The 16,945-nt window shown below is 31.5% G+C and overlaps 4 protein-coding genes across 5 annotated transcripts; 1 reads left to right on the forward strand and 3 right to left on the reverse strand.

Annotated features, from left to right (window-relative positions):
* Window positions 1–320: 320 nt before the first annotated feature.
* On the reverse strand, window positions 321–4,108 carry IM (Alternative oxidase family protein). 2 transcript variants are annotated; one of them, XM_011002344.1, is made up of 9 exons: window positions 3,733–4,107; window positions 3,424–3,610; window positions 3,153–3,246; window positions 2,675–2,790; window positions 2,167–2,275; window positions 1,513–1,581; window positions 940–1,011; window positions 811–858; window positions 321–676 (listed from the first exon to the last, which is right to left on the reverse strand). In XM_011002344.1, exons 1-9 carry the CDS (start codon window positions 3,888–3,890, stop codon window positions 453–455), a joined length of 1,077 nt encoding a protein of 358 aa, XP_011000646.1. In that variant the 5' UTR covers window positions 3,891–4,107; the 3' UTR covers window positions 321–452. The 2 variants fall into 2 exon arrangements, with proteins under 2 accessions (XP_011000646.1, XP_011000647.1); XM_011002345.1 differs by lacking the exon at window positions 940–1,011 and having other exon boundaries at window positions 3,733–4,108.
* A 1,807-nt stretch (window positions 4,109–5,915) lies between these two features.
* On the reverse strand, window positions 5,916–8,392 carry LOC105108149 (non-specific lipid-transfer protein A-like). The gene is made up of 3 exons (XM_011002346.1): window positions 7,963–8,392; window positions 6,190–6,568; window positions 5,916–6,088 (listed from the first exon to the last, which is right to left on the reverse strand). The coding sequence occupies exons 2-3, from the start codon at window positions 6,534–6,536 to the stop codon at window positions 6,067–6,069; spliced, it is 369 nt and encodes a 122-aa protein (XP_011000648.1). The 5' UTR covers window positions 6,537–6,568; window positions 7,963–8,392; the 3' UTR covers window positions 5,916–6,066.
* A 271-nt stretch (window positions 8,393–8,663) lies between these two features.
* Window positions 8,664–10,241, forward strand: LOC105108195 (RPM1-interacting protein 4-like). Its single transcript, XM_011002401.1, has 3 exons — window positions 8,664–9,170; window positions 9,504–9,704; window positions 9,987–10,241. Exons 1-3 carry the CDS (start codon window positions 8,664–8,666, stop codon window positions 10,017–10,019), a joined length of 741 nt encoding a protein of 246 aa, XP_011000703.1. The 3' UTR covers window positions 10,020–10,241.
* Window positions 10,242–13,034: 2,793 nt separating this feature from the next.
* Window positions 13,035–13,689, reverse strand: LOC105108150 (non-specific lipid-transfer protein A-like). Its single transcript, XM_011002347.1, has 2 exons — window positions 13,321–13,689; window positions 13,035–13,169 (listed from the first exon to the last, which is right to left on the reverse strand). The coding sequence occupies exons 1-2, from the start codon at window positions 13,653–13,655 to the stop codon at window positions 13,160–13,162; spliced, it is 345 nt and encodes a 114-aa protein (XP_011000649.1). The 5' UTR covers window positions 13,656–13,689; the 3' UTR covers window positions 13,035–13,159.
* Between the last annotated feature and the right edge of the window lie 3,256 nt (window positions 13,690–16,945).

Here is a 16,945-nt window from a genome sequence, read left to right on the forward strand (position 1 = left end):
ACAGACAGCACACATCTCAAAAAATTTAAATATTCATAGTTCCAGATTAATAATCCAACAAAGATTCATTATAGATGGTTGAAAGGGCTCGGTTTGCTTGGCCCATGGTCATAGAGAAGCTTCAAATGTTCATCGTTCCAGTCAATCCAACAAGGATCCATGAAAAGCACTTGGGCCAGGTTTCTGGATTGAAATTGTGGCTATCACAGGCTATGCCATTTAAGCAGCTAACATAGGACCACATGCATCAAGAATTGCTAGCTCTGTTGTGCAGGAAACACCGTTTCTAAAAATACAATTTTAAGATGGACTAACCAAGCTAAACAAATGATTCAATTTTCATTTATGGCTTGAAAAAGCATGTAAAATATGTAAATTTGTAATGTTTCTTTCTATGTATACAATATCTCACCATCCATCACCTGAAATGTATACTGTTTCCTTGTTCTCCTTCAAATATTTTGCTTTGATGGAGGAGACGTTACAGATTTCTTTATACAATCAACAATACCTTCACAATCTGCTTGAGGAAGATCACAGCCAGTATCATCCTCAAAAGCATCCTCTGGATATGAATGTGGAGAGCGGAGATTTCCATGAGTTTGGCAGGCCTTCATGGTCTTACAATGTTCAGCCTCATCATCTCTGACGTTCAGAAATACATCATATAAATTCTCTGGAAAGAAAAGGAATTTGACAAGAGAACACAAAAGCTCTGTTAGTGTCGCTTTAATAGTTCAACTCCTATTTTTCTCCCTTAATTCTCTTTAAAATGAAAATTTTGACAACAGAGTCGGAGTTTATTCTTACCTATTTTTGGCCTCCGTGAATGGGGAGCTCTGGAAGTTTGAAATTCATCTGGAAGTGATCGGAGTTGTTATACCATTGTCTCACGTCATATAAGATGCAACCATTGTTTGTTAAATAAAAAAAACTTACCAAACAAGTACAAATCACCCTCAGTATAATATTTTACAGCAACCTCAGGTGCAGGCAATTTTTTCAAATCATCTACAAAGATTAGAAGCAAACATAATGTATCAGAATAAAGGTCGGTGATGTTGGACAAGATGAATCTATAAAGTTAAGCGCATGATAGAGATCATTCATCAAACTGTTTTGCGTGCTGATAGATTTTTGGGGCAACCCATGACCTGAATACATATGCATAAAGATTTTTGGTATCATCAAGCTGTTGGTTTAATAGCATCCAAGGCATCGTAACTCAGACGTTATCAGTCAAATTATCGATGACTGCTGGTAATTAATTGTATCACATGAAAAATAATAAATGGTTGTCTTGAGGGTTAGCAACTCTATTCACATAGCTTAACTCAAAAAAATAAGAAAAGGTACAGAATGAAAATATGAAGTGACAGTAGCCAAATGGCAAACACAAGTGAAACAGAGGTAACGGAAATTGGTTTTTTCTCAATATCTATACTCACAGATGATGGATGTGCAAGTAACTATTCTAGTATCATCAACCAACATATGAAACTCTTAACATACCTCCTCGGGCCTTGATAAATTTGTCATAAGTTGCAAATGCATGGCTCTCAACACATTCAGAGAAGTGATCTGAAAAAAATGATCAGGTTGAATTGATCAAATTCGACATTTTGAGATAAATGACTACGTGTGTAGGTTATTTTGCAAAAGACTCATCCATAAGACAATTTATTTTGGGTGCTTTTCCAATGGGATTAGAGCAATATAAAGGAATTGAGTTATCAAAATCACCAACTTGAGCTCAATATCAAAATACCAATTTGAGATAAATGACTGTAGATTTTCAGCAAGACAATTTATTTAGGGTGCTTTTCCTGTGGCTTGAAGCAACATGGGGAAAAGAGTTAAAAAAACAATTAAAAGCGGCTATAAAATATATCATGTTTATCTGTTTCAAACTAAAATAGAAACCAACAAACATGGAACTTTTTAGAGCTCTATGAGGTCAAATAATGTTTATGAGAGTTCCAAGAATATGTTCAAAATTGAAATTTTTAAACAGGCATACCTGGTTCATCATCTTGTTTCAGTTATGTTCTCATAAATTGATAAATTATCATATCATTTAATCACTCAAGACTCAAGAGGATTGAATGAGTGGGATGTTACAATGCATGGAAGTTATTAACCAGAAAACCAGATGTGCGTACTTACATGCCATTCTTGGGCTCAATGCATACATTAAGACTGTCATGAAATAATAAGAGGTTGCTATAACTTGAGCAAGAAGCCGGTCAAACCACCAAGAATTACCACCCAATTCCTGCAGCCAAATCAAGATGCCATCAGAATCATGAGAATTATGCTATAGTGTTTTGTATTTGGAGCCACTGAACCATAAATAAATAACCCTAAGTTTCATGGGTTGTTTGCATATTCTGTATTTTATGACCAATCTTCATTGGAAAAGGAGCATGTTTATCCATTTTCTTCCTCGATTTTCTTTCATCTTTACTTCATCTATATTAAGTTTACAGATCATCTCGTATTCAAATGCCATCCCATGCAATAAATGACAAATTGAAACAGTGAAACAACATTTACTGGACTTGAGACCATGACTGCTGACCATAATCAACAGAGAAAACATAAAGACAAAATGTCCCACTAACAGAAATCAAGAATATAAACATGCAACCATTAAACTGCAAAAGATACTTACTTCCATGATAAGCAAGTGATGCATCTCATTCCAGCTCTCAGCAAAATGCACTTTGAGATAATCAGCTCTTCTCCACCAACCAAAACTCTCATACATGTGAAGAACAGATATAAAGGCTGCCATTGTTCAGAAATCGACAGTTACTATTAAATTCAATATTTGAACAGCATAATGAGAGTAATTCAAAGAACCCCAAAACCAAGTCAGCAAATTCAATTTTGACGAACTGCAATAATTTCTCATCGCATCATGGAAGTGTGATATAAACACTGATACAATGTGCAATCAAATTTTCTCTTGTTGAAAGCATAATCACAGCCAAAAGATCATTTTCTACATGACCATCGATATTCCAACCCATCAATAACCCCGGTTCTAAAATTTAATAACATGAGCCTTGTTTAGTTTGAAACTAATAAACCCTTATTGGGTTCTATCAAAATTGAAAGAGAAATCAATATATATTAGTAATACTGACCAAAATAAGGAACTCTAGCAATAGTTTCCAAAACAAAGAACCTAGCATAATCGCGGTCGTGATAAAGAGTATCAAGAATTTTTATCACCGAATCCTGCCAATAAAAAACAAGCAAGAAATGAAAAGCACAATCAATTACATACAAAAACCCCAATTTCCTTATGCTACGACCAAATTGGGAACCTTGAAATCAATTATTAAATAGAAATCAACAAACCAGAAACCCTTGCAATTCAATGCAAGCAAATGAAAATAAATCAGTAAATCATACAGTGAGAAAGACATTGACAGATTGTTCAAGCTTGATAGCCCAAGTCTCTAATCCACTAGGCGATGAAGATTGTGGTGAGCCCCGAACAGGCTCATGAGTGAAAGTCTTTGGTTGAAATGATTCCTCAACAACAACTTTCTTCTCTTCATCTTCTCTCAAAATTGTTGCTTGAACTTTACACAACTTTCTATATATATAAAAAAAAAAAGATAGAAAATAAAAACTTTCATCAGTAATCTCAATCAATATTAGAAATTTGATGATGATTAATGTTCTTGATTAGCAACTAAAAACAACACAAGCAAATACCTGGAAGGAAGAAAGGGATGTGAAGTGGGGTTGCTGCTGTTGTTGCGTTTGAAAAGCAAAGGGTTTTGTGGGGTTTTAGTGAGATGTCTTCTGGTTTTAAAGGATGAGGAGATTGTGATTACAGTGCATGAAGAAGAAGAGAGAACTGCTGCTGCCATTTTCTTATTATTTTTTAGAGATTAGCTGCTGAGAAGCTGTCTGAACATAAATGAGAACAAATTGCAGAAGTTGTTAGAAGAAGAAGAAAAGTGTGAGTACGGTTGATTGACTTAAGGTAAGGAAATGGAAACAGTCGTAATGGGTAGTGTCGTCGTTTATAGTTTGCCGAGCTGGGCGTTTTCTGTGGCCGAATCCATGGTATTGGTATATTCCTCAATTTGTCTTCGTCTTTGTTGCCTACCGGATCGGACCTTACCTTAAATTAGGTTGATTAATTTAAAATGAAATTTTTTAAAAACAAATTATAAAATTAAATTCAGTTTTATTCAAGTTTTAATTAGATGAATCACGTTAATTTAAGAAATAACTGGTTTTGATCAAATTAACCGATGCAGGAGAGTTTTTAAGAAAAAAATAATTATTATTCTTTTTATTTAATTTTAAAAAACTTCTTTTATTTAGTTTTGGAAATAAAATATTGAAATTGATAATTTTGTTTTTCTAGTTTATTTATAATTTATATATATTTTTTTATTTTTTTATTTCCTAGTTTGTTTGTAATGGTTTCTAAGCTTATTTAAGAAGTTGTAAATATCTTAAATAAAATCATATTAAAATTTTCTATTTAATAATAAAATTATGAATTATAGTTATGTATTCTATCATATTTCGGTCATTAATATTTTTTTATTGTTATTATTTTATTTTATATTTTTATCTATATTATTAATTTTTATCCAATTTAATATGATATTCAATCTAAGTCAATTTCAAGATAAACGAGTCACCAATCAAATTAGTAATCTGTTTAATTATGGTTTAATAATATTATGTTTATACATATTCCTCCTTATATTTAGAATATGAATTTGAATATTTCTTTTATAATACCACTACACTCTATGTATTTTTTTTTATCCTATTTTTTTATTCAATTCAGTGACAAAATATTAAACAAATGAATTTATGATTTACCTTTTAAAATAATTTTATTTAATAATATAATAGTATAGATATAAAATAGCATTAAGAGGATTATTTATTTAAAAATATGATATTATAGAAAAAATTAAAATGGCAAAAATATAAAAACACATAAAAAAATCTAATATACTTCACTGTAAATAAATTATAAATAAGAGAAATCTGAAATTAAAATAGAGGAGATTATTAATAAAACTCAAAAACTTAGATAATACTATATAAAAATATGAAATTAAAATAGAGGAAATTATTATAAAAAAAAAACACTCAAAAACTTAGAATAATAATATAGAAAAGGAAGGACCCTAGTCACTAGGCAGGGCTTTCTCCAGGTGCACCTAAGGTCAAGTCCAGCCCGCTTAATTTTTTTAAAAGAAAATTCATCCATGAATGACACGTCGTTCGTGCATCATACTAGAGAAGGAAAAAGAAAAGGTAATAGACGAGTGGGGCGAGGAGGGAAAAGACTTGGAAGAAGCTTTCTGAGTTTGGTCTTTGCTGCATGCAGCAAGGCACTGAGCTTACTTGTCATCCTTAGTTTGGAAAAGGAACGTAATTGAATCTAACAACTTTACGGAAATGAGATTTTCTGGCTGTACGAATCCGATTTTCTTCACAGTCCCTGCTAATATTTTCTGTGTGTTTTCTTACTGTGAGTTTGACATGAAACCGCCATGAACTTGTAAAGCAAGCTCAATCCTAGCTTCCAGGCATCATAATTGCAGGCAGAAACGCAGGGGGCGTTTCTTGTAATACATCTTTTGTCAGCTTAGATCGTCAATATGATGCAAGAAAGAAGATCCATAAAATCATTCTTCCAACCAGGTCATGAGTTGATCTGTCGACTGGGTTGGTTTTAGCAACATTCATTTTAGATGACCCATTTAATTTGATTTTTGTTAAATAAGAATTATTGTTAATTAGCTTGGTCCATAAATCAAGTGCTTGTGTGTGCAATCTTCTGCATAAAAATTCATTGAAATAACTGGATTAAATGAAACAGAAAATGCGAAAAGAGGCCATATATCATTTCATTCAAACAGTGCTTCCCCTAAAATATGTACATTGCATCATATTGCATGCATACACATAACAGGGAAAGGCTCTAAATATTATGGCATTAATCTCTCCACAGTCTCACAACGCTACTAATCTTTCCAGTTTATTCTTCTAAGCAAGCATCTCTACTCCTTAATCAATGGAAGACTGGATCCTGCACACATGATGAACAAGAACAAATTATTAATTAATGTGAGGAGAAATTCAATTCACTTCACAAAAAAAAGGAGGAAAAGAGAGAAGTCAGTCGTTTACTTGTCACAGTCGATTTGGGGTAAGATGGGCACGGGGACAGGGACTTTGCACGCATCAGGAAGTTCCTTAGCTCTGGTAGGATCAACCTTGTAAGCAAGAGATGCGCTCTTTAAGCATTTACAGAGGTCCCTACGGTCTTGTGTGGTGGTAGCATGTTGACTCACCCATCCCACAGCTTCGCAGCAAGCAAGAGATGGCGATGGGGCAGTAATAGTCAAGAATGGGAGGCAGTTGAGCAATTTAGACATGGCTTCTGAGCAAAGGTCGTTAGCCACGCTTGTGCTTCCACTCCAAAAAGAAAGCGTTAGCCAAAAAGCAATCACAGTCACCACTATTTTCTTCTCCATCTCTCTTCACTCTCTAGACTACTGCTACTTACCTATATGATCAACTGGGCTTGCTTGGTGCTGAATGCTCTGCACAAGCTGCCTGTTTATAGTGCAGTAAGCCCACAGGATAACACTGGTCAGTGTGCATGGAGTTGCTTTTACACACATTTTCTTTCTTTCTGGTTTTGGATTTGAGTGAAAGTGGTTCGATTTTCAATTTCCAAAGCCTGATTAATTAACTAGTTGACAAAGTGTTTAATGTGTTTCAACTGCTTTAATACTTTTTTACTTCAAATTTCCTCCGGCCATTTGCCTTTCAGGGCTTCATGGATTCCGGTTTTAATGTTGTTTGGATTTTACCTTTGAATGTGCATGTATATTCTTTCAAATTTTCAAGCTGTTGTGTAACTGAAAATGGTTTAAACAATTATATTTTTTATAGGTGATTTATGGCAATCAGTTCACTTATTTTGTTTGTATTATTACAATACATGTAATTGGAATATTTTAAATGGGATTTATTTCATTGAGAAATTTGATGATCATCATCTCAAGAATAACTCTAATATTTGATTAGATAACTATGATATAAGTTTAATATTGTAGAGTAAGTTATTTTTAAAAAATATTTTTTATTTAAAAATATATTAAAATATTTTTTTTAATTTTTAATATCAGTATATTAAAATCATCATAAATTTAATACTAAAAAAACTAATTCAATGTTTTTTTTTAAGTAAAATGCATTTTTCAAACATATTCAAACACAATTATAAATACAAAAACAAAAATAAACCAGCTCAATTGAAAAATATTATACGTCATAATTAATATGATTTAAAAAAATGTAAACTGTATACGAGAATAAAAATAAAAATCACATCAACTCTTATTAAAATTGGTATGATTTATGCTATGCAAAAAAAAAATCATATATAGAAATAAAAATATAAGTCATGTACGAGTAAATATTTTATTTGATCTCTCTATTGAAAAAACAAAACAAAACAAAAAACTGCGTCAAAGGGTATTATATTATAATTTATTATTTCACAATGATTATCATAGAGTTACTTCGATGAAATGGCAACCAACCTAACACTCAAGGGGGTAAAAGCAAAGAAAGAAAAGAATCTCAAGGGGGAAGGAAAAGATTGGAACAGCAAATTCATTGAGAAGTTTAGAAATTTTGAAGGTTCCAAAATGAAAATAGTGGGCCAAGTATCCCCAATCGTGAAAAGTTAACTGTTAAATTCTGTGTTCACTGGTTTTCTTCCATGGTGAATGAAGGGAGAAAAACAGACGATATATATCTAATCAATGTAGCTTTCGAAAAAGAGTTTCTCACAATATGTACAAACACTACATGCTGTGAGGATGAGAACAAAGCGATTGATTCATAGCCAAAAAAAAGGACAAAGAATCGGTATCTCTAGCAGCATACCTCAATTTTTTATACTGAATTTAGCTTTTTCATTGGCTTTTGTAAACTTTGTAAGAATCGATTACTTATTGTGTCAGACATTGCCAGCAGGTTCCTATACGTCTTCAAATCAAAAGACCCCCACCCCAAGCTAAAATCCTTTGATCTCCACAGCAAAATCAGCCAGTACTTTGCATCACCTGCTCCATCAATGGCTGTAAGTGATCTCGCAGCTAAAATATATTACTCAGTTCTCTTTTTCTTGATTTTTTTTCCCCTGTTTTAAAGATGTTTCTTGGTGTCTCGTCCCTAGGTTTGTTTTTCTTGTTCAACTTGCTCTATGACGGATCATCTTTGCTTGAACTGGTATTTTGTAATGAGATGATTTCTCCAATCTATCCTGTGTTATCTTGCAATAGCTTTGCTGACGCAGCGTATAGCGAAAAGACAGAGCTAGCTTGGATTTTAGTATTTCTTAATCATTTCTATATCAATCTATTATTATTACGGAAAATTAGGATATGATAATAGCCTTGTTGACGCAACGCGTAGTGATCTTTCCTAAGGTTTCTCACGCCAGTTTCTACGCGTTATGTGCCATCTGTGAACAGTATAACAACCTGCTATGTTAATTTGAAGCCTTAAAGAATCTAAATACATTGGTGTTACTGAGATTGAATTTATCAAGTGTGTATCCGCACAAAATTTTCCCATTCTTACACATGATTGTGTCACAGCAACGTCACCATGTCCCCAAGTTTGGTGGCTGGGATAATGATAACATTCCGTACACTGCCTACTTCGACACTGCACGCAAGGAAAAATCCGGCATGAGGATGAACCCAAATGATCCGGAGGAGAATCCAGAGGCCTTCATGCATGCTAGAGGGGGCATGGAAAAATCCGGCATGAGGATGAACCCAAATGATCCGGAGGAGAATCCAGAGGCCTTCATGCATGCTAGAGGGGGCATGGAAGATGATGTTGATTTCTCTTCTGGCGCCTATCAGGGAATTACTGCAGAACATCACAACATTGTTCGGAGACTCAAAGGGCACAATGCACACGGGACAAAATCTGCTAATGATCATCAGAAGAGTGCAAGCCACAATAGCATCACATCAGAATCAGGAAGTGAGAAGAGTAGTTCCGAGGGAAATAAAGCCTTATCTTCATCAAGACATTTTAGACAGAGAAGTAGAAGCACTCATTCAACTAATCATGATGGTGTAAGCCTTCTTTAATTCCTAGCAAAACTATTAAGCATTACTGTTTTCTTCTTTTCAACATCTTTATATTGTATGCAGTCGTTCTGCTGCTGCTAACTTTTTTCTTTTTTGGAATTTTGTTGGGTTAGTACAAAAACCCTCCTCACCTATTACTTAAAAATTGTTGTGCATGTTCGAATTGTAATTATCAATGCGTATTGTATAAAAGAAAGATAGACACAAGGAAAAAAAGAGAGAGAAATGACAGAAAATTAGAAAAAATGATTTTTAAGGCAGAGAGAGATTTTTACTGTCACTTAAATTTAATTTTCTTGAGTTCAATGGGGATGACAGCATCAGAGGGCAGCATCAATTCCCAAATTTGGAGCATGGGATGAAACAGATCCAAAGTCAGGTGAAGGTTTTACTGTGGTTTTCAACAGAGTGAAAGAGGAGAGACAAATTGCATCAACCACATTTCCTTCTGTGCCAACCCAACCAGTAAATCGTCAAACTAGTCAAAGAAACCAAGGAAGTTCTTCCTCTCTATCAAAGGTATGCACTGCGTATGATCAACTCCATGCCATATAACCTGTAAAATATTCTGCAGCATGCAGCACAAGCACCAGGCATTGAAGGTATGATCAACTCCATGCCATATAACCTGCAAAATATTCTGCAGCACAAGCACCAGGCATTGAAGTTTTATGCTGCCTTTTCTAAGATAATTTCAAATATAAAAATCTTTTAAAAAAAACCCTTATGAACTTCAATGTTCTCCTCTTCTATGCTTCCATTTTCTGTCTCGTTTATGAGAACAATACTACTATCATGCAGTTCTGTTGCTGTTTCTTTCCGCGAGGGAAATGAGTGACCAGATGGCTACTTCAGCTTCTTACAACCTTTGCTTAAGATCTGGAGATACTTCATTTGATGGCATGCAGCAATGGTTTCTCACAACAGTGCCGTTTGTCCAAGGACACTAGAAATTTGGGGTTTTTATTCTTTGTAGCATTACATTAACATTGTTCCTTGTTAATATGGAAAAAGAGAAGAAAAAAAACAAGAATCTTGGTTTTTGCTCCTTGTATGAACTTCGATTACAGCTAGCTCTATTTTCTGCAGGTAAAATAGAAGTTCGATCTATCATTTTCACGTCGTAAAGTGCTTGGTCGCCCTTTAATTTCTTCTTAGTTATTTTTCGCAGATGAATATAATGAGACAATTTCCTATAGTTTAAGCCTTTGCAAATGTCTTGTCCTTTCCATTTATTCTGTTTTTCTGGTGGAGAAGATTTAGGTTTGAATTCTTAAGGGATCTTCTAACCATATAATATATGGTGTAAAATCTAGCCCGGTCATTACTGTAAAAGGGAACCAATTTATAAGATTGTAGGGTAGTCAATTCATGTTAATTTCTTTTTTAATCAAAATAATATTATTTTATTTAAAAAAAGTATTAATATTGCTTTAATCAAATCAAGCTTGACCCTTATCAAGTGAATTAGATTATTAGTGAACCGTGTTTGGTTAGTTTAATGTATCTTTATGACGAAACTAAAATGTAGCCAAAATTGATTTTCAGCCCGTTGGACTAAGCTAGGCTAAATATAATAACTAGATCTAGGAGTGTTGTTTGGATTACAAGTTAAGCTTGTTTAGGGTTTATCTGGCATCCAAAACTTTATTTCTTTTATTTTATATTTTTTAGTTTTCGTGAACAGTGAGAAATTCATTGAATTTCATTGATATAGAAAAAAATATGAATTAATACTCATTTTAACCATTAAAATAATTAATAATAATGTCAATTATGTTCATTGATGTGAGAGTTTTCATTGGGTCTTTTTTCATTTTTCAATTGTCTTAAAAATTAAATTTGATATGTGAAATTTTTTAATTTTAGACTAATTATTTTTTTGGAATTTTTTTGTGTTAGTAAAAGGTATAAACAAGTTTATTTAACACTTTATTATGTTTTTTTACATGCTCTTGTATCAAAATATTATTAAAAAAATAATTTTTTACATGTAAAACACCCTTGTCTCAAGCAGTGGATCACAAGAAACTAGTCATTCGGGCATTACATCATCGATAATTTTGTTTCAAAAAATACTAGGGCAACGTATCATCTGCTCCTTAATTAATGATAATAATAATAATAATAAAAGAAAAAAGAGGCCCTAGAGCGGCAGCTTGTGCTTCTTTTATTGCTTCGTTAAGGACCTCCTCCTTTCAAGCATTTACACTTGTTAAGAAATACTAACGTGCACGTGATGCATATGAGCAATTAACATGCTAATCCAATGAGCTCCAACATTAATTCATTCTCCTTCCACTCATATATATGTTGTGAATCAAATTAATTCCGTCTAAGCTTTCTACTTGAAAACCAAAGATGTTTAGGTCTTGCTGTTCTTCCCAAGACCACCTTCACTTCTATGCCTATCTATTCCCTCTAAACTTCCATCAATCTGAGAAATCATTGTCCGAACGCATTTTTTAAAAAAAATAAATAAATAGAAAATAACACTTAAATTCTTAGCATATGCTATAGATTTTTTCTTGTTGGGGTTAGCTATAGAAATACTAGCTATCAATGTTGTTACCATTCATATCAATCTTACCCTTGATGTTATGTAAGGTTTTCAATTCTAATCTCTTCCATATACTATATATATACACCCATATATATTCACTAACAAAAATCATTGAAAACCCGGGCAAAAGCTCTTGAATTTTAAAAAATAATTATGATAAAAAGAAATATATTACGTGATTTAATCCAAACTCTTTGAAAATACAAGGTTATGCAGTTAAAATGTAATCAAAACGAAAGGGGAAATCTGAATCTCATTCAAACTCAAAATTAAAAGCAAGTTAATTAAATTGAGATTTTCAGGTTTTAATTTTTTTTCAGTCGATCATTTGCTATCGTTAATCATGTTTATCCCACACTAAATGAATTAATAGACCTTTGAATTCTGAAGTTGCCATAAAGGCATTGAAGGGAATATTTTAATTTATAGTTAATCCATTTTATTTTATTTTTATTAGCTCCTCGATCCTATCAACGTGCATGAAGTATTTGTTAGGCGATACTAACGTGCGGGTGATTAATTGTATATGTGATGGTTAACATGCTAATCGAATGAGCTTCAACATTAATTCATTCACGTTCTACTCATATATATATGTGTGTGTGTGTGTGTTGCGGAGCAAATTCACCCTTGCAAGTCGTGTTGTTCTTGCCAAGACTACATCTATGCCTATTTATTCCATGCATTAATTAATCTTTGAGGTGACAAATTAATGAGTGTCCAAACACATAACTTTTTTTATTAATGAGAGATATAAACACTTAAATTATGTTTTTAGAATTAAATAAAAAAATTTAAAAATAATTCAGATAATTAATGGTAACACAACAACACATTCATGAGAAAATATATAGCATAGCTGATCTTTCATGAAATATAATGTTATAAGGATGATGTCATTTTTTTCTTTAAAACATAACTAATCCTTTATATGAATATCTTAGAATTTTTAGTTATTTTTAATCACTGGATGATGACATTTAAGTTTTCTTAATATTACTTTTACTCTTTAATTTTAGAGAGTTTCTGGACGATATCATGGTGTGACAAATTGTTAGCATATGGTATGCATTTTTTGGGTTATCATTAAGAATATTTTATATATAAAATTTCATTTATTGAAATATTATATATATATATATATATATATATAAACAGCAATCATGATATTATTAAAGCAATATCACCATTAATTTCGAAACCATAGAAATTTTATATAAAAAGAGACTGTATTATTTCAATAATTTTCTTTATTTCTTTATTATTTTATTACATATTGTGTTGTTTATAAAATTGCTTGGGCTTCTGTAATGAGCTAGTAAAGGCTCTAAGATATCTTGGCACCATGCCTCCATGCAGTTTATTCCTTTAGTATTAAGCAGACATCTCAATTTACTCCTCATCAGCAGCTTTAATTTATCCTGCCCATCACAAAGAAAATAGATCACATATATTAGCAGGCAGGCAGAGATCATGAGAATTAAATTAAACATTTAAAAATAAATTCCTGGAATATTTAAAGAAGCAAAATAAATGAATGAATAAATAAAGAGAAATAATATCAATGTTTACCTGTCACAGTCTATTTTATCTGGTATGAGCGGCACCGGGAGCTGGACTTTGCACAGGCGAGGGATTGCTTTGGCTCTATCGAGGATAACGCCCTTGTGCTTCAAATCTTCTATCTTTAAACATTTACAGAGTTCCCTTTTGTCTTCCCTCTTGATAGCATGCTGACTTAGCCATTTTAGAGATTTACAACACTTAGCATCAGGTGATGAGACACTACCCATCAAGAACGGGGCGCAGTTAAGCAATCCAGGCAAGCCTGTGCATGCATCGCTGCCATGGACAGAGTTTGTACTCGCAAGCAAAATCACTGCCCAGAAAACAGAATACAACACCATCTTTCTTTGTTCAGAGAAAGGTGCTAATTGCCTTTATGAACTTTGGCTGGCTGGACTTGATGCTTTGCCTCTTTCTCAGGCATGCGTACCCTCTGTGTTTTTATACTGCTGTTTGTTACCAACAAGCAAAACGTATTCCTTGGATTTATACATGTAGTGTTATCGATGTTGGAAACACTAAACATCCAAGTATTTAACTTTCCAAGCTATTAATTATTGATATTCAACACTCTTCAACACGTACTAATTGAATTCTGAATACATAACAGATTATAACCTCAAACTATTATTCTAATTAACTAATTCAATAAATATTATAAACACAAATATATTTTTTCTTTTCAACGATTCCTACTTAGATTAGGATTTCAACTGATATCTCAATAATTTATCTCTTAAATTAATATTCTTAAACACTTCACTTAATAATGTTTAACTCTTCTTTGATAAAGTTTTTTTCTAAAATGCAAACACCAAGTAATTTTCTAAGATTCACAAATAAATTTATCTATTCTGTTCTTATAGATTTGCATGTAGAAATGATGATTTTACATCCAAGTAGAAGATAGACTATAAATTTTAAGTTGTCAAAATAATAATCAATTTAATTATATCATGCCTTAATATCAAAGCAAAAACTTCTTTATAATTGATATTGCACTTTTATTTGCAATCTTTAGCTAACAAACATATTAATTTAATAACCTAATTTTTTTTCACAATTCTTTAATATCATAATCTTTTTTACTGTTCTTCTAGATCTTATAGACAAATAGATCTTAGAGACCTTTTTGTCTATTTATATGTATATCCATGTTCATGAAAAAGATTATCTTGAGGAAGGCGTACAAGTTAAAAAAAACAAGAATTGATTGACTAAATATGAACTAGAGACTGAATCTTGATATACCTTATAACAATATATTTTTGTTACCGCGAGATATATTGGCAATCGCGGATCATTTGATTCATTTTTACATGAATATCAATACATTAGTCAAAATGCAGTTATCTTTAAGAATAAAATATTTGTTATGCTTAATATTTTAAATTTGATTTGTATCTATCTTAATTTTACTTTTTATTTAAATAGTTTTTTCTTCACAAAATTACCTGAAACCTACACCTTTTTTAATCTATTAGTAAAAGTTATGTCAGTTTAGATATTTTTATTTATGATATTGATCTGATTTGATATCATCAAGATAGAATTCATCCTATTAAATTTAGAGGTGCAAGATTTCTCATTTCTTATGGGATTAAATTCCAAATTATTGTGAAGTAAAGAAAAATGAAATGATGAGATTATAAAAGTAAATATTCTCGTATTTATTGCTACTGCATTGTTCATTCTAATTCTTACTGCTTTCTTGAAAAATGGAGGAAAAACCCCTTCATTATTTGTAAAATGAAATCTACATATTGATTCTTTTTTTTTTATGATTTTTGATGAACTACATGCATTAAAAGGTGCATGTATGGTTTCTAAGAAATAAAATTTGATCCTAATCAACCAATTTTATCAAAAAAAAATTACTTTTTTAGAATAAGATATTAACAGTAAGATCTCAAATTAACTTATTGTCTTTAATCAGCATGTTTTATATTTGTCAATTTCACTATTATCTTTCAATTTTTTTTTTTGTACACCAATGATCTTATGGTATTTTTAGAAACTTCATCAACTCTTAAATGTTGTTTTTCTCATTGACTTATTAATTTCATTGTTTATAGTCTTTTGCCACCTTATTTATTTAAAGATGTCTTTGAAAGTCACAATATCACAATACAAAAATAAAACAAAATCATTAAATGGGTCATAGACTAATCCACTTTTGTTATCTTATAATCACTCATCCAACTGCTTTGATCATCCACTCCACTAATTATGATGATACATCCTTCACAATTTATTTTTTTTTTATTATTATTATCATTATCTAAATTTATTAGAATATTTTATTTAACAATATTATCACTCCATGTCTATAATTAGTTTCATTAAAAACAACATTTCAACTAAAATCAATTTTTTTGATGTTAGGATTATATAGTTTATAAAATTTTGAATAATCACTAACATTATAAAAAAAATATAATTTTCTCCTAATCATCAAACTTTTTTCTTTTTTTGGTTGGAATATAGGATCGTCAACTTGAAGCTTCATTTGGTATCTTTTTTTTTTTAAGAGCAAGTTTATGATTTTTATTCAAAAATATGAATTCTTCAATTTACCATACAGAGCCAATAAGTTTTTAGTCAGTCCCTCCTCGTTAAAAAAAACTTCGTATAATATCCATAATAGTACCTCTAAAAAAGTGATTTATACCTTTTAAAGCTTCAAAAACTTTTTTGCAGAAGTTAAACCCATTTTGTTATTGTAATCATCAATGAAGGTGATTATATATCTTTTACTTGTATTAGAAAATGGAGTTATTATCCCACAAATATCAAAATGAACAAACTCAAATGCTTCCTTGCTCTCCATGATTTTTATGGTTGTTTTTGTTACTACCGCTAGATGGTTGCTTTTTATGCCTTAGAAGGTCCTTACTGCTGCTGTTGCAATTTCAAGGATGATCTGTTGCCTTGAAGATTGCTACAAATGCTGCGTATGACTACAACAGGTACTGCCAAAGAAGAAAACTTTGCTGGAATTTTTATGTTTGATATATGTATATTTGTGAGCAATATGCTGCTATAATTTCTGCGTATGTGAAGGAGTTGCTGCTCAGAAAGACTGTTGTAGCTTCAACTTCATTAAGCTATTGTTTCGTGTCGGTTCTGCTAATTTATATTTTCGTCATTATGTCTACTGCGTTTATAGGTTTATTATAAAATAAAATTAATGATTTTTCTGTTATTGTTTGGTGCTGTTGCAAAGAAGTTTTTGCTATTGCAAGAGGCTACCAATGAGTCTAGTTTTTCCATTGTCATAGGATAAAGGTTGTTGTGTTTTTTTCTCTCTTTCTTATATCTATTTAATTTCACATTTTAAAAATATTTAAAAAAAAATTAAAAATATATTTTTTTATTTATTTTAAATTAATATATTTTTAAGTTTTCAGATCATCTTAATACTAATATTAAAATTAATTTTTTAAAAATAAAAAAATATTTCACTATAAAATTTCACAGTTTTACCAACGAAAATATTCCGTTGGTGTGTGATTACCAGTTCCTCCGTGATTTATTTACCAGCGTTTTCACCGAAGGATTACGTCCATCGACTTTCCTTTCATCGGTAATTCCACATTCCATCGCTATATCGATCGAAAACACAAAAAAA

Source organism: Populus euphratica, unplaced genomic scaffold, assembly GCF_000495115.2.
Source record: "Populus euphratica unplaced genomic scaffold, PopEup_1.0 scaffold183.1, whole genome shotgun sequence".
Lineage (NCBI taxonomy): Eukaryota > Viridiplantae > Streptophyta > Magnoliopsida > Malpighiales > Salicaceae > Populus > Populus euphratica.

Excerpts from the sequence above, each read along its gene's own strand:
- LOC105108149 (XM_011002346.1), bottom strand. The coding sequence starts at position 6,536 with ATGGAGAAGAAAATAGTGGTGACTGTGATTGCTTTTTGGCTAACGCTT. Across the intron at positions 6,089-6,189 it reads CCCCAAATCGACTGTGACAA|GATCCAGTCTTCCATTGATT; the intron begins GTAAACGACTGA and ends TCATGTGTGCAG.
- LOC105108150 (XM_011002347.1), bottom strand. The coding sequence starts at position 13,655 with ATGGTGTTGTATTCTGTTTTCTGGGCAGTGATTTTGCTTGCGAGTACA.
- LOC105108195 (XM_011002401.1), top strand. The coding sequence starts at position 8,664 with ATGATTGTGTCACAGCAACGTCACCATGTCCCCAAGTTTGGTGGCTGG. Across the intron at positions 9,171-9,503 it reads ATTCAACTAATCATGATGGT|CATCAGAGGGCAGCATCAAT; the intron begins GTAAGCCTTCTT and ends TGGGGATGACAG. Across the intron at positions 9,705-9,986 it reads GTTCTTCCTCTCTATCAAAG|TTCTGTTGCTGTTTCTTTCC; the intron begins GTATGCACTGCG and ends ACTATCATGCAG.
- IM (XM_011002344.1), bottom strand. The coding sequence starts at position 3,890 with ATGGCAGCAGCAGTTCTCTCTTCTTCTTCATGCACTGTAATCACAATC. Across the intron at positions 1,012-1,512 it reads ATTTATCAAGGCCCGAGGAG|ATGATTTGAAAAAATTGCCT; the intron begins GTATGTTAAGAG and ends TAATCTTTGTAG. Across the intron at positions 859-939 it reads GGGTGATTTGTACTTGTTTG|ATGAATTTCAAACTTCCAGA; the intron begins GTAAGTTTTTTT and ends GATCACTTCCAG.